The sequence below is a fragment of the Mycetomoellerius zeteki genome, unplaced genomic scaffold (assembly GCF_001594055.1).
Source record: "Mycetomoellerius zeteki isolate Tzet28-1 unplaced genomic scaffold, Tzet1.0 scaffold156, whole genome shotgun sequence".
NCBI lineage: Eukaryota > Metazoa > Arthropoda > Insecta > Hymenoptera > Formicidae > Mycetomoellerius > Mycetomoellerius zeteki.
The window spans coordinates 200843-225773 of NW_017256511.1; the positions used below are offsets into that span (position 1 = coordinate 200843).

The following is a 24931-nucleotide window of genomic DNA, read 5'->3' on the forward strand; positions in this document are numbered from 1 at the left end:
CCTTCCTCTCTCTTTCTCTCTCTCTTTCTTTCTCTCCCTTTCTCGTTCACGCCGCCACGGTGCACGAGGATAACGCACGCTCGAGTAAACGCGTACACGGCGATTAAGAAAACGGGTTATCTTCGCTTCGCGAAGTGTCTGTCGTTCGACGCGGGATGGATGATTCACCGTCGTCGCCTCGGGGACACTACAGGGTGTTCTAGAAAAGGAACGTCCGTCCCTTGAGAAATTCGCGACTGGATCTCGATAAGCTTCAACGAGAATTTCGTTCGGATGGCCGAGAGATACTCGTCACCGATTTCTTTCTCAGCTTATGATTCTCGATTAACGATCGTGTTTCGATTAACGTTTCTGTTTTCAATTCTTTTGAGATTGGCGAGGATAAATAAATGGAATCGTTCGAGACGATTGAAGATAATCTCGCTGATTAATTTTATCAATTATTCTTCGACACTTCCACTACGCGACACGCAATTTTATCAATCAACTCCAATCTCCTTTGGAAACGATATCCAAGGATAACCGGTACACCTCCTCCTCGTCCATCCCCTTCCTTTTTTCCGACTTGCTCTCTTGTATCATGAAAGAGGACGTTTCCCGTTGCGTGACCAGAGGTCGTGATACACCGTCGCTGGGATTAATATATACTGTGCAGTTTCCGCGATAACAATTGGCGATTGCGAAATTCCTAATATTATTGCATTAGAGTCAATTTATATCGTATAATAGTGACGCACGCGGTATTCCAGTTCGTACTCTTGTAATATATGTAAAGTTTATTCTATAATTGCGTAAGCGTAGTTGTAAGTGGCTGTAGTTGTAAGAAAATTCACCAATCACAGCCAAATACGAGGAGAACATTAGACTGTGATTGGTCAATTCTTATAACTACAACAATTGTAGGTACAACTATAACGCTTACGTAATTGTAGAATAGACTTTACAAGACACGCTGAGTAACATTCTGAGTAACTCTTCCAAGGCGAACTCGACATTAGTGATATGTCACGTCCTGATATTTTTCTTGATAGAAAAGAAAAAGAGAACGGGGTGTCATTGATCCTCGCCCGAAGGAAGGGCAAAAACAGGACTCTATTTCGCGCGACATATCCGCGGTCGTAGACCGGATTTAATCTCTCCGTGTCTTTTTTTTCGCGGAACTCGCTGTATATAATTACGTCTCTCCGGCAACTCGTGATTGACGTCTCATAGAAATCACGAGATTTTAACTGCAAGACTTACACGTTACGTCACGTTGCGCTACCGTAAGTTTTTCCGCTAACAATATAATCAGGCACTTCGTTGCCTGTTATTCTGCCTTCTTGTTGATTTTCCCTTTTCTTACACATTCCAATTAAAAACGTACACTCGCTCGGGTTTTAATTTCAAAAAGTTCGTATCGCGTTTCCCATCTAAAGAGTTGTTGTTTAAATTATCTCCCCCCCCCCCTGTTTTTTTTTTTTTTTTTTAATACACATTACGACCGCATAATAGTGCACTCGTTAAAATGACGGATGTAATACACAGTGTAATTACGCGAGTATGCTTTCAGTGTAATTAATCGTAGGTAGCCGAGCAGGGTGTAACCCGATTTTCAAGCTGAACGTGCACGGGAATTCTCGTATAATACTACCTTCGCGAGCATACGAAATATGATTTGCGATGTAACTAGTGACCCCGATTAGCCCGTTTGATTTTCACTCTACGAATTTCTGATCGAAACTGCATAACGGCGTTACACGATACATTATGTTACATCAAATACTCAGGCACTTCGTTAAATTGTGAGCGTAAATGAATATTGATAATGTACCACGTTCTACATCAAAAGAGGGGGACGGAGGAGGAGGAGGGGGGAATATTAATTTTCCCACAATCATAATATAATAATTACCTCCGCGACCGCATTCGTGGTCAGGATGTTACGCAATCTCGAGCGAAGGTAGGGCTTGTTTTTCTCACGGAAGTGATCCTCGCGACTCTGTTTCACTCTGCGGGTTTTCCTCCAAGTTTTCTCGGAACTCTCGATGTCACTGACTTGTTATCATTAAGTACTTTCCATTTATAGCAAATTCGATTAGAACTCACTCAGTGCATATTGGCGTATATTCAAGCTTGCTACGAAATTGGAAGTTAGGGAAAAGTCAGGAAAATTGCAAAATTTTCTGGATAATTTAAATTCTTGGCTTTAAAGACGTTTAATATGCGTACATCGTATCAACGCAGTTTTAGAATACTACCAACCTAACAATTAAATGTAAGCAGTGTCGGTACTTAGCAATATTAATAGTAATTAACATTGCTATGTTAAATAGGTCTGTCAACAAACTATTTATTGAAAGAGCAATTTGACATAGTTTACAAATCAGGACGAAAAATACAAAAAATTTCAAAATACTATTGAAAGTATCAGGACGAATCGTGAAATTTCTATGTAAATCAGGAAAAAAATTATGGAATTTTAGAATGAAGAATTTGTAGTAATCCCCTAGCATTAAAGCCGTCGTACACAAATTGACGTAAAGATATTTGTTTAATTTCAATATAGAAATCAGTTAAACCGTAAAATCAATCACTTTATTGTGATGTTAGATAAAATATGTTTCAATTCAAAATATTTGCATTTCATTCAGATTAAATCAGTGCACGAGTTTAAAGGAGTCCTAAAGTCATCTGTTTTAAGAATCATTTATACATGTCACAAACTGTTAATTTATGTCGTAAGTTACAAGAAATCGACCATTCACAATCGAACGTGAGGAGAATAACCGACTTCATTCTGCACACATTCGACTGTGATTGGTCAATTTGTTATAGCTTACAACATAAGTTAACAGTTTACGGCATATATAAATGATCCTTTACTGGATTCAGGATTTAGTATAAGCTTACACACATACGTACAAATTTTCTAACTAATCTTTCATATTATCTAAGCCTAGTTCTAAGAATTTGATATTGTTTGTTCATATAATCCCTAGAGTCCAAACTAAAGTACTAAACCTTTACAAAGTATTAAACCTTTGTATAAAGCAAATATTGTTAGAGTCAATGCTTGAAGCCGATAAAACTGCAATTTTTCAACTTTTTTCCGTTTTTTCGGATAATATTACCATTTATCGTTAAATTTGTAAAGGCAGTTAGAAAAATATTTATTTGAAAAATAATTAATAAAACAAACGACTTTAGGATCCCCTTAATGTGCACCAGTGCGCAGTAGTGAGTCTAACTGAATTTGCTATACACAAGTCGACACAAACGTCATTCTAGCTTTCTTGACATTTAAAGGTAGAAGTTGTGTCGACTTGTGTACCATTAAATGGAAAGCATTGATGTTTCTTGTGCTCTTCTCGAATCTTCAATATAAATAATATAGTCAAATTATGGTAGCTACAATCGATGATCACGGGGCTTTTATCGCCCCGTTGGGATTCTTCGCACCTCTCTTTTTTTTTTCTCCCGTGCCGAAAATACACCGCGGAAGGGAGTTTTGTCTCGTCTTTTCCAAGAGATAATACGCAGATGCCGTCGTCTCACGAGAGGTCCGCGAAAACTTTCTCGCCCAACGATGCGTCGATGGATACAAATTGCCGGCGTAACGAGATACGCGATCACGTTGGATATTAGGTAATGGTGGTGCCCGCCCCCAGTCGGAGGATGCCTCTCTCAGTGTCCCTGATGAGGCTAATAAAAGTGACATCGTTACACGCCCCGGCCGCGGCGCAACGAGCCTTTAACCTACACCGACGACCGTTCGTTCTGATTTTCATAATCTGGCTCACATCGTCGCACGCCTCTACTTCTGCCGCCTCTGCACCTCTTTTCTCTTCATCTCTCACGTCAAATTGTACCTCCCCCCTCTTCCTTCTCTTTCTCTTTCACTGCGTTGACCAACTACGAGGACATTAAAATCTTTTCTTTTCATTCCATCGCGGAGCGCCGTTGAGTAATCTAGATTACCCACCATCTAGGAGGGTATTAATATTCCCAGCATCCTTGGTACGACGCAGAAGTCTGCGGGCGGCTCGTGTATTCTCCGTTTAGCGGCGCATTCAATGCCAAACACAACCATGCGTGTATTTGTAAGACACAAGTTATATCCGATAAAAATAAACGTCACGTTTGACATCGCGTGGTACATACATAGGGTACGAGACGAAAATCAATCGACCGCGTTTAATTTAAACCGTTATTATTTTTAGGGCTCCCCTCTTTCTGACTCGTTACTTCGTAACGATTAATCTGTTATTGCGTTGTAAATTATTTCGCGGATCTCATCATCTCTTTGTACCACGTTACATATATTTTTACCATACATTTTCTTTCACGTGTACATATAAAAATACATACTGTATACAAATAACAATTAATTACTTCAAGTATTTCAAATATTTTATGTATCTGTAAATTTAAGTTTATTATACAAGCACCAAATCATTCGAAATATATTCTAAATCCTAATAAGTTTAACACTAACTTTAATCAAAATTTTTTAATTAAAAATAAATTCAATTTGCTTATATTATATAAAGTCGCCCTTTCGATCAATTTTATAATATTCTTTAGAAATATATTGATAAGTTAAAACAAAAAAATAACTTCTTAACGTTTTTCTAAAATGTAATAATTATATCTTATGTTCTTAAGAATATACCTCCTTGTTTAACCGTTACTAAAAGACAGAAAGTAAATTGAATAATCACTTTTTTTTAGCAACAAAATGATATTTTTCTGTGTGTAGAATTAATAGAATTCATATATTCTTTTACGCGACCCTGTTTATGCCAGTATACTATATTAGGGATTTCATGGTCTTCTCTTAATTTCTCGGGAAGGATGTATGCCGGAACATAAATAAACACTATCGATTCGTTCATAATAGAGGCCTACGCGATCGTGGAGCCACGGAGGATAAAATCGTATACCGTAGTAAGCCACCTCTCCTTTGCTTGCCAGGATTCAACTTCATCGTAAAGTAGACCGACGGAGGTCACACTGTACTACGAAAGCCACGTCATCGGCCGCGAAAGAAGCTCATCGGGCACGGTATATTCCGCTGAAGAAACTCGGCGTAATATGTTATTGTCCTTTTTGGAGACGCCTCCTCGTCTCCTCTAAAATCCGTGTCACACTACTTGGAGATTGAGGATGACTTGGAGACTTGGAGATGATCCTCACACTACTGAGGATTGCGAATTACAGATTAGAATTCGACACTCTAAAAAAATATCAGTGTTGATTTAACGTCATGCTGGTGTCTGTATAATTCTCATCGTGTTGGTGTTAAGATTAACATCAACACTGTATGAATTTATAACCGCTGATGTTTATATAACGCTATCATGGTGTGGATTTAAATCTGTGGTGTTTAATCCACACCGATTTTTTTTTAGAGTGAATCAATTAAATAATTTTAATTTAATCCGTTTTGTTTTGATTAGCTGAATTCTAATCTTCAATCCTTAATCTCCAATGCGCGACACGGGCTTTATTCATGCTTTTATTTCGAGCAGATCCCGTAACGAAAAACAGTAATGATGGATTTTTTTTCTTTTTTTTACAGTCGCGATCACCGCGGTTTTTTTTTACCGAGAGAGTATTACGGACTGAATAAACATGGTTAAGTAAAACGAATAAATTGGTTTCTTGTGCGTGATGATTCCTCGCGTGAGCGCGGTGCGCCGGATCGGTTAATTAAATTCTCTCAAAGAGAAACTCTACTCGCAATGTTCGTCAAGCAATGCATTCCGACCGAGGATCGGTCGATCGGTTTCCATCAATGGATTGTGCTGTTTACTTGTCTGATGAAACGTGGAGCCGGCTGTGTTTAGTTAACGCATCGCTGGGCTACCTGATTTTTCCAGACACACCGTAGATAGGCTTTATCTATCCCCGCGAATAGAGATAGGAGGAGAAGCTGGGCAATAAAGAGAGTAGGATGTTCCGCGACAATGGAACAATCAGCGTAATATCACGATCACAGAGAGAGAAAGAGAGAGAGATAGGCTTATGGACAGGCGTGGAGAATCGCAGTTAAGTTTTCGATGCGGCGCGATGTCGCCGGGGGCAATCGAGCGACGGAAATGACTTTAACAATGACGATATAGAGACGGTCGCATAGGTGCCCTTGACAGTGACAGATTGCACGCGGGGTACGGAAGGCGGGGGAGTCATTTTCCGCCCCCGTCTTGCGGCGCCGATCTTGCGGACGCGGATAACTCCGACGTGGTAACGGTGCCTTTTGCGCGTCAATGCACCTGACGTATTTATTGATACCGGTTGTTAATTAGCTTCTCTTAAGCCTTTGGTCCCTCGCGACCCGCTGCGCCGAGATAATAAGGGACTGGAAGTCGATATTGTCTCGAACCTGCGTTTCTCTCGAGATTCAGAATTAACGTCTCATGGACATCGGAAAAGTGGAATGGTGGGGCCAAACAATCAGCATTGTTCTGAAAAATTTATACGCGTACCTTTATTTTCTTCTCGCACCTGTTGTTTTTTTCTTCTATTGATTCAGTAAATAAAAAAAATGTGTTATTTGTAAGTGATTGAAATATGATTATTATATTATGTATTATAATGTCAGTTATAAATAAATAAAAAGATAATTTTAATACATATCACTATATTTAATACTGACATTAAATACTTAATATAATGACCATGTTTCAATTACTTACAAATGACGTAACTTCATTTTTTCACTTACCGAATCAATAGAAAATGAAAAAAAAACCAGTAAAAGCTAGGGATATGCAATTTTCAGATCGATTTGCTAAAAATCGATTTTTTGCAAAAAGATCGCTTCGAAATAATTCTCTTTGTTAAAAAAAAGGGGGGGGATTCTTTACAAGGACGGTTTAGAATAGCCTTTTAATTAGAAAAATTAATTATTCACAAAATAAATCGCTATTGTCGTTTGTGGGAAGATCAATATTTTGGAGACCATCTCTAATAAAAGCTGATGTATAAATTTTTCGGAACAATGTTGATCGTCCTCACCATTCCACTTTTCCGATTCCGCTTTCCGATGTCCATGAGATATAACACCTTTAATCAGCCCTGACTGAAGATTCTCTGGATGATTGCTCTATATGATACGAATAGAAAAAGAACACGAGAGATGTTGCCGTTGTCGAGGTCAATGCGAAACGTTATCGATTTACCGTTCAGCCTGGCGCACGATGGCCTTCGAGCGTGGAAACTGGTGAGAAAACTCATCAAGCGTTTTAATTTGCAACGATCGGCCAGAAAGAGAGAGAAAGAGGGAAAGGAGACGCGCGTCGCTAATTATAATACCCCGAGATCCAATCTCGGAGAGAAGGTTCCACGGTCAATTAAGTCGCTAGCGTTTACATTTCGCGAGATTTTTTATTGGTCGACACACGTTAGAAAGTAAATATATTTTCGTATACACATAACGTTCCTCGCGGTCGATTTTTCTTCGTCGGTTTCCTCTGCGCGATTTCAAGTGCACGGTCAACACAAATCCGGCCGGCCGATCGGCAAGAGAAGGTAAATACCCGCAAGACGCGATGACATAAGACGATAAGAGCTGACGTTATTTTTTTTTGTCGGTAACAAGAACCAGGAGGCTTGTATTTCGCTTGACTACTCGTAATATTCCCGTTGCTTTTGACGATACGAGAAAATGCGTAAGCGAGAACTCGTGTTGGCTTCTAAGGGACGGATATCGTCGACGTGCCAAGCTTCCTTCGACTGCAATTTTCTCTCAAATCACCGACTGTTTCAAGTATATCAGTACAAAGTATATGACTTAAAAGTAAGAAGGGAAAATTAGTTTTGAATTTTTGAAACTGGAAAATGATTTTGAATTAGTCTTGAATTTTTGAAACTGGAAAATGATTTTGGCGAAAGACTTGTCGACTATTATGTACCTTTTGACAACTGAATAACTGTAAACTTCTTCGTATTGTCAAAAGCAAGGAAAACATTTCAGACGAAAAATCCGTAATAAAAGGAACTAAACCTCTACTTGTCAAAACCAAGCGTCTCGTTAATATTCGTTCCTCTCTGTGAACTATCCGGTGAAAGTAGATTTTCAAGGGTCCACCGTCGTCCAGAAGTCGCGATGATGCAACGTTTACTCAACATCCGAGAGATTTCCTCTCGCGAAGCATCATCACCTTCCGCGTTCTTTTTCTCTCTTTGCGTCGCACTTTTCATTACGCCGCACTTGAGCCGAGTCACCTAGCTAGAGAGAAAAACAAGTTTTTGTTCCATTATGCGCGCTTGCGAAAGTGATACTCGCGAAAGAGAGGGGAGTGTGTACCGAGGGCGACAATGCGTCTGCTTTGCGGCGTCTGCTTTGCGGCGTCTCGGCTTTGTGAAGAATTTGTTTCTTTGTCGTCGTTGTCGCACTGTGGTCGCGTGTAGGATTCTTTTCTTCCATCTTTCCTTTTTTGTCCCGCACGTGCCAGAAAGAGATGGCGAGATCGTGCAGAAGCGAATCCCTCGGTCGACTGCATCAGGTCCCGCTGCAGCGACGGCGGGGGTGTTATCATGGTAACGCTGTCCGCTGATAGCGTGTAGCGCGGTGGAAATCGATATTCCCCTCATTTCGTATTCCGTGTGGCAAGGGCATGCCCTATCTGTCCTCTTTCTCCCCCGTTACGCGAACGTGTCCTACAGTTCGAGTTAGGCCGTGCAGTGATCGGCAATCCTGCAGTCGGAAGTATCCGAAAACGTCGTCGTATTGTTTCGCGGTCCATTTATATTTTTTACGGTCTCGGAAGCAACCCCGTTTCAAAAACAAATCCTTTCCACGAGAAAAATTTAGACGGAAAGGACGTTTTGCTAAAGTATCTACACACAGAAAAATACATACCTACTGTACCCAAATAATTGTTTCAAGTATTTCAAAAGTTTATCAAAGCATCAAATTTATTTAAAATATACAATATTTTGAATCTAGTAAATTTAATCGAGATTATTAAAGCAAATTTGATGTGCTTATTATATAAAGTTGCTTCTTGTATCAATTTTAATATTCTTCGAAAGAAAATAAATTCTTGTTGTGAGTATATGAGTTTTTCTAAAATTTGTAATAAGTTTATCTTAAAATTATTATCAAAAAAATATTCTTTGTTAAAAATAATCGTTATTTAAAAGAAAGTAAATTGAGTAATCACTTTTCTTATAGCAATAGAATATTTTTCTATGTGTAAATTCAGTTAGATGCAGATCTGAAAATAATTTTGTTGGGCCATCAAAATAATTGTGTAGGATATTTAAACTGGTTGTTAAACTTTTACAACATTGCTCGTCATACTTGAGATTCCCAAGTAATTACATTTTGATGATCCAACAAAATTATTGTCAAATCTGTACTTGACTAAATATTTAGATACTTCAGCAAAACCATCCTTTCCATGTATTCGACCTGAGTATCGTTCATGTAATTTTTTCTTTAGAATGGAAACATGAAAAGTGGAAAATTTGTATATATGTATGTACATATACATAACAAATTTTCACTTTTCAGGTTTCTGCCCTAGAAAAAAAGTTACATAATCGACCCTCTGTTTTTGGGAAAGATTCCTTCGGTCTTTTCGGTCGTATTGTGATTCGAGACCGTATCCCTGCGTTTTTGTGTGACGGCAAAACGAAGATGATCCCGTAACGTGAAAATTTATCGCAAGATCGTGCCTTAGAAATAAGCGCAAAAGTACACGTGATGACGATGTGACCTTTCGAGAGGAAACATTCGTGGTTACCTTTATTGGGTCCATTTTAGAATGCACTCTGTACTTTCTCTTAAATTTCGCTGGCGATATCAGCGTGCCGCTATAATTCATTGTGAAAGTCAATTATCTAATTTCGTCGGAGATAATTTCGTACCGCCTTGCATCGTTTCTCCGATGAATATTAAAGTGTACGCGTCGCTAAGTCGGCGAGTTTATTTCGATGTTGACCGTTCATCGACCGGCTGTAAAAAGCTGTAACAAATTTAAAACGTTCGGACCGTTGTTGTTATGCCGGGTTACCTCTATTCCTGGATTCGCGAATGATCGATGGAAAATCGGGGTCGCCGCTTCCCTCCTCTCTTCCGTTGACGGTCAACCGCATTACGTGTAACCGATCGATCCAAACTACGTGGAATTCATTCCGGAAAGATCTCATCGCACGTCAGCAAGCATGACGAAAATCAACCCCCTCCCCATAGTCTGGTAACGTCAGCTCGCAAGATTAATTAGTATGTGACAAATGACTTTGCTCTCTCTTCAGTTTTATCCATTATTTTTTTTTACCCATCGCGTGCTCCCAAACCGTTTGTGATTGAAATCAAAGTTGTCGACCCTCTGCGAGTAACAACTGGAAAAATCAACGTGGTGAATGCACACACGTTATTTCGGATGATCAATCCAACAGACCGCGTCGCGGGTTGGGAATCATCAAAGCTACGGGTGATCTCTACGGTGATCATATTTTTTTTTTACAAAAAATAAAAGATAAACCTGAAAATTTTAGGACTTATCCCTAAATGTTTCCAAACTAGTTTATGACTGTTGGAAGTCTGCTCATTAATTTCTGAAATTTGTACTTATATAAAATTAAATTTGTAAGTTGTTTACATAAACATTCGTCCATTAGTACGATTTAACGTTAAAACATTGGAATGTTAATTAGAAAAGAATTTAATAATATTATTAAAATGAAGAACAAATTTGAGTTTTGAAAAAGTAAATAAATCTAAAGGACAGTTTATTACCTGAAATAAAGTTCTTTACAATAAAGAATGTAGGGTCATGTAATTATCTCGATTCTATAACGATAGTTAGTTATCGTTATATTGTCATTGCGCATATATGATAGAAAAACTGCGCAACAACAAATCAAACTGTCGTTAAGCTTGGTTTTTTATTATCTGATTAACTTGTTTAAATTTAACCTTACTTTATGATAATGCAGTAAAATTTATATTTGTCTAGCTATGATAATCATTAAACTGATAGCTTTAACAGGTATTCGCTACAAAATCATCCCTTTAAAGTAGAATCTCACTGTAAAGAGTGAAATTTTAGCCGGTCTTGAAAAAGAGTGGCCTAGTTTTCAAGAGTGAGATTTTACTCTTCAGAGTGAGATTCACTCTAAAAATTTTAGAGAGATTAATTTAGTGATTAATCAGATAGAAGAATACAATTTTTACATTATCAGGTTAAACCTAACCGTAAGTTAATCAGCAAATAGCAAACTAGGCCTAAGAGTTACAGAATCGGGGTCCGAGTTTTGACTGTCTCATCATATTCGCCAAATTGCGTGTCCAGTGACTTATTGGATCCAATTAAGAGTTCACAAACGTTCGTCAGGGTCACGCTGCAGAAGTCGCCTCCGTGCAGTTAAGGCCAGTGGGTCATCGGCGCATCAAACGTGCGATATGTAACGAATGGCCTTTCGCGTTGCACGTACGAAGGACATTCTACTTTAACGCGCCACGACTGCGTTCTTGCGAGCTTCGCTCCTTGCCGGCTTTGATACGCTCGATACGCTTGTCGCCGTGATAAAAAAAACATATTCGTGTATATGCCGACCGTAATCTCTTCTTCGTCGCTTCGCGCAGAGGAATTAGCCGGCCGATATTCGCCCGCTGAATATCAATTTCGACGACCGCAATCGGCTTCTCCCTCTGTGTAATCACGGTAACGTACGCGGGATGAGAATCACGACGCAACGATCACGAGGAACGTGAGATTGATCCTCTCTCAATTTGCACACGAACCACCGTCCGACTCTTCGATCCCTATATTTTGACTTGTCGTTCGTTTCATTATTATCGATTCAAACTGAGGAGGCTGTCTGTATTTATTTTATTTCAATTTTACTGGATTTTAACTCTTAGTACACACGGTGATTTTTGGTCCTTTACTACACGATGGGTCATTTATGTTCTGGATTAATTTTTATCATTTCAACAAATACACAAAAATTATTAAGATTCTTACACATACTTTGATATCTTTAGAAAGTATTTATAAGGTTATGTATTTAAAAATTGTATATAAATGTTATAACTATTTACTTGATGCGCTTAGTTTTTCGAAGAAAAGACATATGCAGGACACGAATGACCCAATCGTGTGTATTGGAGATCCTACAACAGAGTCTAGCCACAAGCAATTTTGTTAAAATTAGAAATCCTATAACAGAGTCTGGCCACGAGCGATTTTGTCAAAATCCTACGGAAGAGAAAGATATATATTATTTCTCCCTGTATATAAACTCTCATTCTAACTTATATTGTTTCTCTTTAATTAAGATTATAAAATAAGACAATATAAGTTAGAGTGAGATAGTATATATCATATTTTTCTCTCAGGATAAAATTGTTTTACCTCTAGCAAAACTAGACCTTGATATAGGATTTAGTCAAAATAAGAAAAAAGGAAGGTATATATACTCTCTTTTTTTATATACGCTGTGTCTAATTCATATTATCTTACTTGAGGTAAGATTATATTTGTGCGTTTTGTCGTACGACAAATTTAAGTCTGTTGATTGGTTATAAGGTAGAGAGATCTGAGAATCTCTGTCCTGCAGCCATTCAACAAGCTTGAAAAATTTATCGTACGACTAAAACGCACAAATATAATCTTATCCTTATTTTAGCTTATTGATGTTGACAAAAACGACGGGCCAAACGAAAGTTTGTCATCTCGTAACCAGACTCTATTATAGGGTCTTTAGTGTGTATTAAGGATTAAAAAATGCTTATGTGTCGCTCGAAGAAAGCAAAAAGAAGAGAATTCGATAATCGGATCGCTGAAAGTTTAAACATTTTGATGTAACTGTTTATTGTAAGGCGATCGTCATGTTATAGATTTGTTTCCTCTGATTGAACTAACGTACGCTTTTGGAACTTAAAAGTGATAAGATACGTTTGATATCTCGAAAGCGAGAAAGAGAGTTTTAGTGCAGTCTAGTGGCATAAAAAACAGACATTGGCTACGTTTACACCGTGCATTTAGGCCGCGGCCTATACAGTAGACGTCCTTGTTTATCCTGTATATTAAACAAAGACACCTATCGTATAGGTCGCGGACTAAGCCCACGGTGTAAACGTAGCCATTACAATATATGTTTCGACGAGATCAATCTCCGACACTGAATCTCTTGAATTACATCATGCGAACGACAAGGTTGCAGCGCGAGCGTGAAGTACGATTCACGTACTTATCACTATACTACTTCGCGCGCCCACGCGCGATTTTTATCACCAGCGAGAAAAGAAACGAGTCTGTACTGTAATGTAAATAATATCCCGCGTCGGCATGAGTGTTCCCCGTATGTTTCGCGAATGGAAATGAGATCCTCGCGGCGCGTATCATCGACGAATATTGCATACGCGCCGAGTTTTGACCTTCAATTCGATCGCGTGTTATGACAACGCGAGATATAGCACGCGGCCTGAGAAAATAGACCGGTTAAAAATTCTATGTTTAAAACGCGGACCGCGCCCACACCGATCAATTTTACCATTGCGTAACTTTCTCTCTCTCTCTCTCTCTCTCTCTCTCTCTCTCGTCGGCGATTGGAATTCTACTATCCGCACGTCATCGCGAAAAGATCGCGTTCGAGGATGATGACGAAGAAATTGCATGCATTAATCCGTACGTGAATTGCGCTCGTTAATCCATGAGTGGAAAAAAAGGTTCAATTTTCTCATCGACAAGTGTAATTTATATTTTAACACGAAATATATATACGAATTGATATTTAATCATTATTTCTTGAACGAAGACAATTTATTTTATTGATACCTAATATTATTTATTTGTTTAATTTCGTTCGTTCTATTTGAATTGACTTTTACATGAAATTTTTTTTATTTATCTTTGACATTTCATCAGTATTCATAACTATGTTGTTACAGAGACCAAAGAAAAACTTTTATAACAGTTCTTTTAGTTTGCGAGGTCGTTATTATGTTTCCGCTGCTGCGGGCTGCTCACGAGATGCTTGAAAATGATAAATATAAAATTACACGCGTATATATATTCTCGGGGTATCGCGTTATACATGCTGGCATAAGCGAGACCGTGCTTGACTTTTCGTTCTCGTAATTTTTAATTGCGAGCTAAATTCACAAATGCGTCCACGGTTTTCTGTCAAATCGCGCGAATTCACAACAAATCTGTAAGGTGTAAGGGCTCAAACACAATGATAATTTGCAAAGGATTTGCTGAAGTATCTAAAAATTTTTAACTGGCTACAAATCTGAAAATAATTTTTTTAGACCATCAAAATAATTATCTAAGAGGATGCTTAAACATGATGATAATACTGCAAACAATTTTAACATTCCGTCAATCAATTCGAGCGTTTTACATGATTACTGTGATGGTCCAACAAAAATATTTTTAAATTTGTATCTAGCTAAATTTTTAGATACTTCAACGAAACCATTCTTTATGCGTGCAGATTTCAACCTATTGAAACCGTGTATTCTGGTGTATTTAGTTTCTAGTTAAAATCGGTTACGTCTTTATTCTTTTCATTGTATCTGAGCTCTAAGAATGTCGAAAACGCAAGAAACACAAGGAGAGAAGAGGAGAAAAGAGCATTCCGCGAGAGAACCTCGAGTTCGGACACGTGTTTACGATTCTACGGTGCCGCCTTAAACCGGTTAGAAGTTACACCACGGTTAATTTACCGACCAGCTGACAAGCCCCACCGACCACGAGAAGTGGCCTTTACAGCCTTAGTCGCTCTGCACTAGACCGACTTTTAAATGTCAATAAATCCTTCATGTGCGCTCGTCACCGCGCGGATAAGAACTCGGGGTTCCGCGCGCGCGGATACGCGTGTCACAGAGTCAATGTCGCGCGATAGCAGGTTGTAAATTGTAACTCGTACACCTTGTCGTAAACTACCACGATTACCATCTTCCTGTCGGAGCAAATATAGATTAGATTTATCTTGCTAGAAATCTATTTACCTGTCAATTATATATCGTGTAGTGCGTTTTCTTTCAAGAAAGTTATCGAAACTTTCCATTTTTTACAATATACAATTTTGATAGGCAATCGACCTCCAGCAGGAAGATGGCGATCATGGTGGAATTAGACGAGAAGATGTTGCGCATGATTTAGTGGCATGACCAAAAATCGGTCCTAAATTGATATTCATAGTCGATTCTTATATTTAAGACTGTTTTAAGTACAGATTTAAGATGTAAAAACTAATCACAGAGAAGTATTAGCGTCTTAAGACGTTACTTAAGATGATCTTGAAGTAAGAACGGATCATGAATACCGATCTTAAGGTGCAGGAGCACAGAGTCTTGCATAATGCATTAAAAAATGTACCAATCCTTCATTTTCTTCCTTTCCATGAAATAAAAGACTGGTTGATTTTCTTATGCGTTATGCAAGAATCTGTGCTCCCAGCCCTATAAATTCTAATCAGTCCTAAAATCATACTAATCAGTATATGCTAAATGTAAGAATAAAACGAAAAAATATAATTGAATCATTGAATGTTGTATCATGTTCAGCTGCATTTAGGATCGAAATGCGCGAACACCGTTATTTTGCTACTGCGCATTTTCATAAATATACATTGTTAAATTCATAATGTCAGATTAAACCCAATTTCAGTTATTTTTAACCATTTCTAGGTCACCACTGTTCCTACCCAACATATCGTTAATTTGATTGTCATAATAGAGTTAAACAATTTAGTTCAAGAAAATGTATTAAATTGGACTCCAATTTAGTTCATTATTTACTAATGTATACGTTAATGTGTGTGGACGATGTTTACTTTGAAATTAACTACTAAAAATGAACGCACATGGAAGTTAAAAATAACAAAATGTTATTTGGTCAAAAGATTGAGTTACCATTGTTCCCCTGTGATATCTATAACCAAGCATGTACAACATCTTGTCTAATTGCACCATGATGGTAACCGTGACTACATTTACACCTTTTTTAAGGTTTAATAACATCCGTAGTTATGAAATTAGTCAATCATAGCTATTCCTCTGAAGAGTGGAACGACTGTGATTAGCCAGTTTCATAACTACGGATGTTACTATACCTGCCATATAAACGTAATCCATGTAAACGACGAGATTTCTCGTTAAAGATGAGAACTTACCGAGAATCGCGTGTTAAGAGATCCGCGCGGCGGAAAAAGAGAAGATTTTTAATGCGAAGCGGGGAATCCGCGCGCAGCTAACGGGACTCCTTGTACGTCGCGTGTACTTAACGCAAAGCGGGATTGTACCTGTTTACCGGATTAGTGACGCAAAACCGGTGTCGATGCGTCAGCTTTTAAACGTGACCGTGGAAAGGGAAAATTAATCGCATTCCTTTTTACCTTCCCAGCTGTCGTTCTCACATGTTCATTGAGGATCTTCTCCTCGACAGATCTACCGGATGGACGACCAAAAGCGGCGTGGTTGCGCACGCGTTTGTAGCGTTTTTCGCCTAGCACGACGTGTTTTGTTCACGCGGATTCTGTTCCGCCGTAATTGCGTGTGGCGTTCGCCGCTTTTTTTAATCGAATCAAGCAGACCGCCTCGTAACTCGCTCAACCGGTGTCCCCGGAATTCGTGATGCGTGCCTTTTTAGACCCGTGAACGGTTCGGAATACGCGAACCCTTTATGTGCGGAAATTCCATTCGGGTCACGGACCGTGCTCGGTACAAATTGATTTCTTACGAACACGTTTGCATTGACGTGATTTTTTTGTTGCATTCGTATTTTCGTAAATACGTGCGCTTTTCAGATTCGGAACGTTACTTTCTAAAATAGCGTCAATGAGGTTGTAAAGCGTAAAATTTAAACTTTAAGCATAAGAAATTATCAAAGTCAAATTTGAGAAGAATAATCGACTATTAGTCAATTTCTTACGATTTAAGGCTTAAAGCTTGAGTTTTACGCCTTAAAATTTCATTGTAAACACTGCTTTAATAGGCTTTCTACAATAAGCCATTATTTAGTTTTAAGTCTTAAACCGTAAAAAGTTGACTAATTAATCACAGTTAAATGTAAGAAGAATAATTTTCTTATGGCTTCCTTTAAGACTTAAAATTCAGGGAATGGCTCATTGTAGTAAGCCCACAAAACTTTTAGAATGAATTTCATTCTGAAGAGTCACTCTCATTATTAAGCCATAGTCAATTCTTATATTTAAGACTGGTTTAAGTCTTAACTATCTTAGGGCGGTATTCATAGTCCGTTTTTTAAGATCCGTTATCTTAAATAATGTCTTAAGATGCTAACTACAGCTCTCTAATTGGTTCATAACATCTTAAAACTATACTTAAGATAATTTTAAATATAAGATCCGACTATGTGAATACCGACCTTAAATATAATCTTTAGTACAGTCTTAAGCTGTTATAAGCCAATTACAGAGCAGTATTAGCATCTTAAGACATTACTTAAGACGATCTTGAAATAAGAACAGACTATATATAAATATCAGCCTTAAAGATTGAAAATTGAGCCACTCTTTTTCAAGAGTGGCTCAAGTTTCACTATTTAGAATAAGGGCAGCACAAAGTCTTACATAATGCATAACACTTATTATAAGAAAATGAAATAATCCGAGTCCTTCATTTACTTCTTTTCCATTAAATAAAAGACTAGTGGATTTTTTGTGCCTTATGCGTTATGCAAAGGTCTATGCTGCAGCCTTTATATTCTACTCCAAAGAATTTAGAGGGTACGCGAAGAAAAAAATGTGAGACTGGCAAAAAAAACAGAAACCGGACTCGGGCAATTGTGCGGGTCGCCCTGAAAGGGTTATCAGTCGCTTCGTATCTTTCTGACAATTGGAGCGATGCCATCGCGACAATAATGCACCGACAATGACGACTTCCGCGGAACCGTGAACAGCCATGGAGCGGAAACGTTTTGTCAGTGGCGAACCCTCGATTGGCCGCGGCGCAAAATCATTCGCGAAAGGATACTCATAAACGCGTATAATTATCTCTCTTGTCAGTTTAATACGCCGTACCGTCTCGATACGAAGCGTGGAAAATTAATTGGAAAGTGAACGATGTGTAGGAAGTGCAAATCTGAAATTAATCAACTGCAGAATAAATTATTTGAATAATTTCTAGTCGTAATTCTTGCGAGGACGCTAAAATATTAGATTACTCTAAGGGTATCAGTTACTTCCTACCTCGTTAACGTTTCCTTTTCCCGGCTACCACTTGACACCGTCGCGTCGTTAAAATCAAGCTGATGTTTCAATTACCACTCCTACGTAGTTAGTCCTCGTTCTGTTCGGAAAACCGTCATTAAATCCTCTATCCATTACGATATCATGCGCATTACTACGGCATCACAGACAGCATTGCGGTAGGTCACGCACGTTTCCACCGCAAAATTCCGAAGTCCGATATTATTTCATATGTATACATTACGTATGAAGTCGTATCAATCGCGCTGTCCCACGTTCGCTATTGATTAACGAAAAGTCGAACCGACGACATATCGGACTTCGTTTTCTCCAAATTTAGAATTCAATCGTTGGAAGAAGCGGTTTTTATTCCTCGAAACGATCGCGAGGAGGATTGCTCGTCGGGAAAAAATGAAACTTTCGTGTCATTGTCAAGTCCTTTTATTTCGAATCCAATTTCTCTCTTTTGTGCGATTCTATTAATATTTCAAGCCACTCCACCTTATTAAACTTTCGCCTCTGAAAGACGCCCGCGGTCTCTTCCGAGAGGAGAATAGATTCTTTCTCTGCTTTTCGTAGATAACTTTCCAACGGCGGAAACCGGACGGTGTGAAACTAGTATTATCGTATGTAAACGGATATACCACGGAACCGTTACGGTTACTTGAAGCCGATATGCTTGGTGCTCGAGAAACTAGCCGGCTTCGAGTCGGCACGAGCTCCTTTAGAATCACCGTCGCCGTTGGTTACGTTACGCAATGAGGAGACCGCTTGGAATTAACACCGCGCGGCCGTTATATCGATTACGGATTGAGTGAGCAATTATGCAACTTGTCATTGCCTTTGTAAACACACGCCAGTCAACGCTCATTCACCGTTGCCTTCGACTTCCGTTGCCGCCGTTCACGCTCGAATTCCGAAATGATCGCAACTCGCGGTACTTTGTAGCTTTTTCATCGCTGCTAAAATACTTGATCCTAACAGAAAGTCTGTTTTTTTATTCCTGCACTAGAAGCCTCTTTCTCGCTTTTGCCAAATATCAAACGTACCTATCTCATTTTAAGTTCTAAAAGTGTTTACTCTCGTCACAGAAGACAGATGTAGAAACGTTCATCGTGATGTTGATTTTGAGTGTTATTCAGTCAAAGCACAGATGACAGTGTAACACAGTAAATAAATTACATCATTGTTATTTGCCAATGTTAAACAAAGATGAAATGATCACTGCGTGTTACACTTGTCTCTTGCTGGAAAGCACATTTAATAGAGACTCTGACACTTTTAATTCGTTCACGCTTAGGCTCGTTAAGGCTCACTACGTAAAAGTCGTAATGGTCGTAGGGTCTTCCTCTCAAATCGTAGGAAATTGACCAATCTTAGTCGAGTATTCTCATTATATTTGATTGCGAATGATCAGTTTCCTACGGCTTGAGACTCCACGACCATCTATTGCGACTTCTATATAGACGAGCCTTTACATTTTTACAAGATACATTATCGATCTCCCAAGAAAAATTCGAGGATTACAAGACTCTTTCTCTCTCTTTCTCTTTTCTGGGTGTTAAAAGTTCGCGGATTTTCCTTTTCGCCTGTTACCGGACCAAAAATGTAGAGGCAAGAGTAAAACCGAGTCGAGATCCAGTTATACCGGGAGAGAGGGGGCTCGCGTTGAAGACACGCTCGGCATAGTAAGCGGAAACGTAATCACAAAGCCCCCAGAGGGGCGGCCAGCTTCTCGCTGAGAGTAGAGTTAGGTAGCGCAAAGCTATGCGTGCGCTTCGTGTCTGTTGTTGGTTTTTTCCTTCCTTTTTGCTGCCGATCGTGATGCGATTAGATAGGAGGGAAGCGTGCCCCTTCGTTGCGTGTTAATCGCCGGAAAATCGCGCGCATTTTTTGCATAGCATGGCCGCGCCGTTGACCTCCGACAGAAAAATGGAGAAGTCAGAACGAAACCGGCGCTTGAACCCTTCACATTCCATGTAACGAGAGCGCCACTGCGACGAGAGTGGTTATCCAAAGCCATCGGGGTTGCCGAATTATTCTTGAAATCGCCAAAAAATTATCCAGATAATGTGAATCGATCAATTCTGTTCGATTGCTCTGAGAGAACGAAATCTTCAATATTGCCTTATTCATTGAAATCAGATCGCTGAAAAAAAAATTTACTCATTCTTAATACATATTTCTTTGAATAATATTAAGTAAACATACAGTAAATGAAAATTTACTCAATAAAAAAATGATAGTTAAATCACAAATTAATGGTTTTTGTAATAAATAAATGTTTACATTTAGTAAATATTAGAATTATTCGAACAAATATTTATTAAGATTTGGTATTTTTTTTCAGTATGGACAAGTTCCTAGATAATTTTACGGAACTGTGTTATCGTTGTTGGCATGCATCGTCAGTCCCTCTATGAGGTGATAACGGTTAGAAAGTTAACCCATTCATCTCGTTTCTCGTTTGCAGATGCTTCAGCAGAAGAATTATTTCGCCCTAGGAGTGCTCGGCTGCGTCCTCCTACTGTCGACAACTACCGCGGACAACAGCGTGCACATACTGTCGAAGTACGGCCACCAGACGCTTACCTCAACCACACTCAAATGGCTACCGGTGGCGCACTACAACCCGAGCGATTCGAAGGAGATAATCATCGGTGGCATCGAGAACGTACCGGATAGTCAAGGTGCGACGATAATACACCTGGATCGTCACAATGCGCGCAATGTGTCGCGCAAAAGCCGAGGCCAGACTGAACGAGTGCGAACAAACAGAAATGAGCAGCTTGTTTTTGATGAATGTCGCCGTGTTGACGTTCGCATTCACTGAAACAAACCGTTCATTCGTGTCCGTTCATGTTCGTTTCCTTGGCCTGGATGGATCCGGCTTACGTGAACTATTAATTGTGCATCATTACGTCAGAGTCGTCACGCTCGTTTATGCTTCATTCAGAAATCGAGACACTCAGGGACGCGCTAGATTTAAATATGATTTGCGAGAATATGATTAGCGTCAAAGTCTAGACATTTCAAAGATGTCAGAAGGTTATCGTCGTGTTTTCATCCATTACTAATGCCAACGTTTCGTAAACCTTGTCGGGCGAGCAACACACGTGATGAAGTAAACGGCAAAGTTCATGAAACGTTGGCATTAGTAATGGATGAAAACACAGCGATAATCCGCAAATCTTCTAGTATTTTTGAAGATAATACCTGTGAAAGCCTAAAAAGCGAGTCTAAACATTTCTTGTCGTGCGAGACGAAAACGTTAGATCCTAAAGCCTTGTATCCACGATGCTAGAAATCGGTCCGAAATCTCAGATGGAGAAAGAATTTACCAATCACTTGTTCAAATGATTCGTTAATCCTTTCTCTGTCCGAGATCTCCGATCGATTTCTAGCATCATAGGTATCATTCTTATGAATTGGACTATCTAGTGATTGATGACTGATTGATTGTTTCCACGCGGACTTGTTGCAGACGAAAATTATGCCAATCAAGCGGAGATAAAAAGACTGGTGCTCTACGTGTGCCGCGCGATTCACAGTGGCGTATGGGTGGCCGGTACGCAGAAGGAAAAGGAGAAAGTCTGCACAGTGACGATACATGGTGTTGTACAGTCGTACGAGAAGTACGAGCTGCTGGAGAACGTCGACGGAGCGGCGCGGATTTCGTGGATTCAATGGAACAAGTACACCCCGCCTCCCGTGGGTGCGGTGTACGTCGACAAGACAATGCTGGTAGCTCGGCATGAGGTCCCTAAAGATCTGGAGAAACCGCGGTACACTCACTATATCGGCACGCTCAGCTCACCCGAGAACTTCGGTACTATCGTTTATGTGAACGAGGTGAGTATCGAGATTGCGAGTTCTTTCGAATTTTTCGAACTGATAAAAGAGAAAAGTGCATTGCCATCTTCCTGTTTTGATTCCGCCTTGGCAAAACGCGGATGTCAGTATCAGAAAACAAGATTACAACAAGTTGAACTTTGGAAGCGCGAATAAACACAGAAAAACTTTTCGTTCAAAGCGAGTTGCCAACACGATAAAGATTGATGAATAGGAATATCGCATTAAATTCAACTTATCGATTCTAAGAATTTTTTCTTTTTTTCAAGAAGTCATTAAGTTCGTGACAGATATGAGTCATATTAATGACAGCACAATTCATTTGCAAAGTAAATTGAGTTGCCGACGGCGAACGTATGAGTCTCCGTTTTCTTCCGCAGAAAGGCGAAGAAGAGTCTGCGAAATCCGGTGAGCTGCTGGTGGAGGCCGAGCCGATCCGTTATGAGCTTAGCTCCGTTAGACTTAACTGGTCTAAGAGGCGCGATATTAAGCTCGTACCTCGCATACTCAGCGAGGCGACGATCATCAACCGCGGAGCGGAACCGGCAAACTTGGCGGAAGCTTGCGTATATAACTATAAGTACTCGGTCTACTGGGGTCGCAGGCACGCCATCCTGAACGGCCTGAGCACCACGATCACGCTAATTAACGGCACGTCCTTACCGAACATAACATGGGGTACGCGCGATGACGAGAATCGCACGGAAGCTTACAAGTAAGTATCGTTTTAAACTGTCATGAGCAATGAAGTTGAACGGCAGGTATGCAAATTTAGAACTTTCTTTATGCGTATCCAGAGATAAAATGTTTCATTTATATTCTAAAAGATAACAAGTCAAAATAGAAGTGACGTAGAAGTTAAAGTGACAAGTTAATGTTTAAATTTTGTTTTTGACGAAGCGTTACGGAATTACTAATTTAAATTAATCCTATCCTACCTATCTCCCCTTCTAGTCACGCTTACATAATGATTGCGAACATGTGATGATGAAGTGTGGAGCTTCTATCATCGCATTTGCGGCGAATGAGCGGATCAAAGGCGGATAATCGTGAGGATTACGACGCAAATTGGCGACACAGAACGTTAAATGAGTCATAAGTCGAACAAGCGTATGATTTGCAACGATTCAGCTCGTAATCTCATCTCTTATCTCTATAATTAGATATAATTAGAGATCAAATTTATTCCGTAATGTAACTGTATCTCTATCTTTCTCCCTCTCTCTCTCTCGCCCATTTTCTCTGGTTAGCCTCCCGGGACACTTCATCGCTTCCTGTGCATCATTGAAGCTCGCGCGCGGCGGAGATGAGCCTGGAGTGCACTTTGCACGACAACTTCGTACCACCCTTCCCGCTCAGTGTGCCCTAGAATACTCCGTCGTGCTTTCAGCTTAAGTGATGCTTCAACGCAACACAATTACGATCATGCATCGGACCCGCGTTCCAGTTGCAGTATAGTCCAGTGCTACGTTAACACGTTCAGTCCTCGAGGTCCTTAGTAATCCTAAACGTGTCCTTACATTATAAATATCTCTCCTGAATAACGAAACTATTACCAATTAAATTTTTTTATAGGTACGAAATTTTGTTTATAGATAGCGCGACTCGTTATTTCTTGTTAAGAGAAGATACACGTATGATTTATATTATAGAGACTGATTTCTAGATTGAGTCAACAAGCTTGACATATCTTCTTTGCGCGTGTCTTTTACAGTGTGCTGGTCTACCTGCAGCCTGGTACGGGCGTAAACGTGACTCTAAAGGCGAACTATGTGGACATGGAGATACCGTACGCCGCAAATTTGATTTCACATTACGAGGATGGTGCGATGATATCGCGCCAGATCAGCGGCACTCGACAGGAGGAAACGTTGTTCGACATCACACCGGAATTCGGGCCCATCTACTTCCTGAGCAATTTCAGCTTGGTACCAACTACCATACCGCCGCCTACTACGACCACCGAGCCACCGACCACGACAACGTTAATGACAACGACGACGGTGCCGACAACAATGAAGCAAGAGACAAGCCGAACGACGCACCGGCACCAGACGGACGACTCGGATATAGATCACGACGAGAACCTAATCACACCGCCGAAAAAGACAGACATATCGACGGGCATGCATAATGACAACAATCGTCCGCTGTTACTCAAGGTGGAGGTGCCGTACGGCGGCGCCTCGTCCGTTGCGTTCCAGTCGAGTTTATTGACGCTCGTCATTCCGCTTCTATTGCTGCTGATCCTCCATAAAATTACGTGAAGATCCGATTGCACGTTCGTCACCGCCGCCTCTAAACGTTAATTCCTAATTCCCGCAATAGTAATATAATAATATAACTCAGTAGACGCGACACAGTCCCGAAAACGGAAAAAGGATTAAAAAAGAAAAAAAAAGAATTACACAGAAAAAAGAACAAAAAAATACATATACGCGGAAAGAAAATTGCTGTAATTTCATATGTAGCGATTATCGCGTGAATGACCTTCTTTTATTTAAACACTCGTACATACCATACACCGTTGGATTGCGGTGCTGATACATGCTTGCCTTTAAAAAAAAAACTCGATATTTAATATATACATATATCTATATTATTATACACACAAATAACACACACACAAATGCGCTTAGAGTAACAGAAGAGAGAGCGAGAGAAAAGTATCTTCGCAATTGAACAATGGAGCTAGTCTCACGACAATGAGTTAAGTACAAGAACGAGATCGCAGCGACTGATGTGCAGGTAGATTAACCTAGCCGCGAAACGTTCACCCGTTATATTGTTGAACCGACCGTGTAACATTCCGTCTTTTTCTAATCCTGCTGTGAATCGACTTTCCAGCTATAATGTATGTCTTATGCCTTCGCAAAAGCGTAATTCTAGATCCTTTAGAAGACTTAATCGCTTTAAAGGA

At 39.7% G+C, this 24931-nt stretch overlaps 2 protein-coding genes across 3 annotated transcripts in view; one reads left to right on the forward strand and one right to left on the reverse strand.

Annotated features, from left to right (window-relative positions):
- The window catches only part of LOC108720954 (beta-pore-forming protein unzipped), a 26227-nt gene extending 1711 nt beyond the window's left edge, over positions 1-24516 (forward strand). The window contains exons 1-5 of one of the 2 annotated variants that reach the window (XM_018445241.1): positions 1248-1265; positions 20633-20849; positions 21644-22011; positions 22392-22726; positions 23726-24516. In XM_018445241.1, the coding sequence (XP_018300743.1) occupies positions 20633-20849; positions 21644-22011; positions 22392-22726; positions 23726-24278 (1473 nt within the window). In that variant the 5' untranslated portion in view covers positions 1248-1265 and the 3' untranslated portion in view covers positions 24279-24516. Of the gene's footprint in view, positions 1-1247; positions 1266-20632; positions 20850-21643; positions 22012-22391; positions 22727-23725 lie in introns of those variants that run through there. The other variant, XM_018445240.1, reaches the window with a different exon arrangement.
- Positions 1-24931, reverse strand: part of Miga (mitoguardin) — a 35944-nt gene that overhangs the window by 8114 nt on the left and 2899 nt on the right. The gene's annotated exons all lie outside the window — the stretch shown is intronic.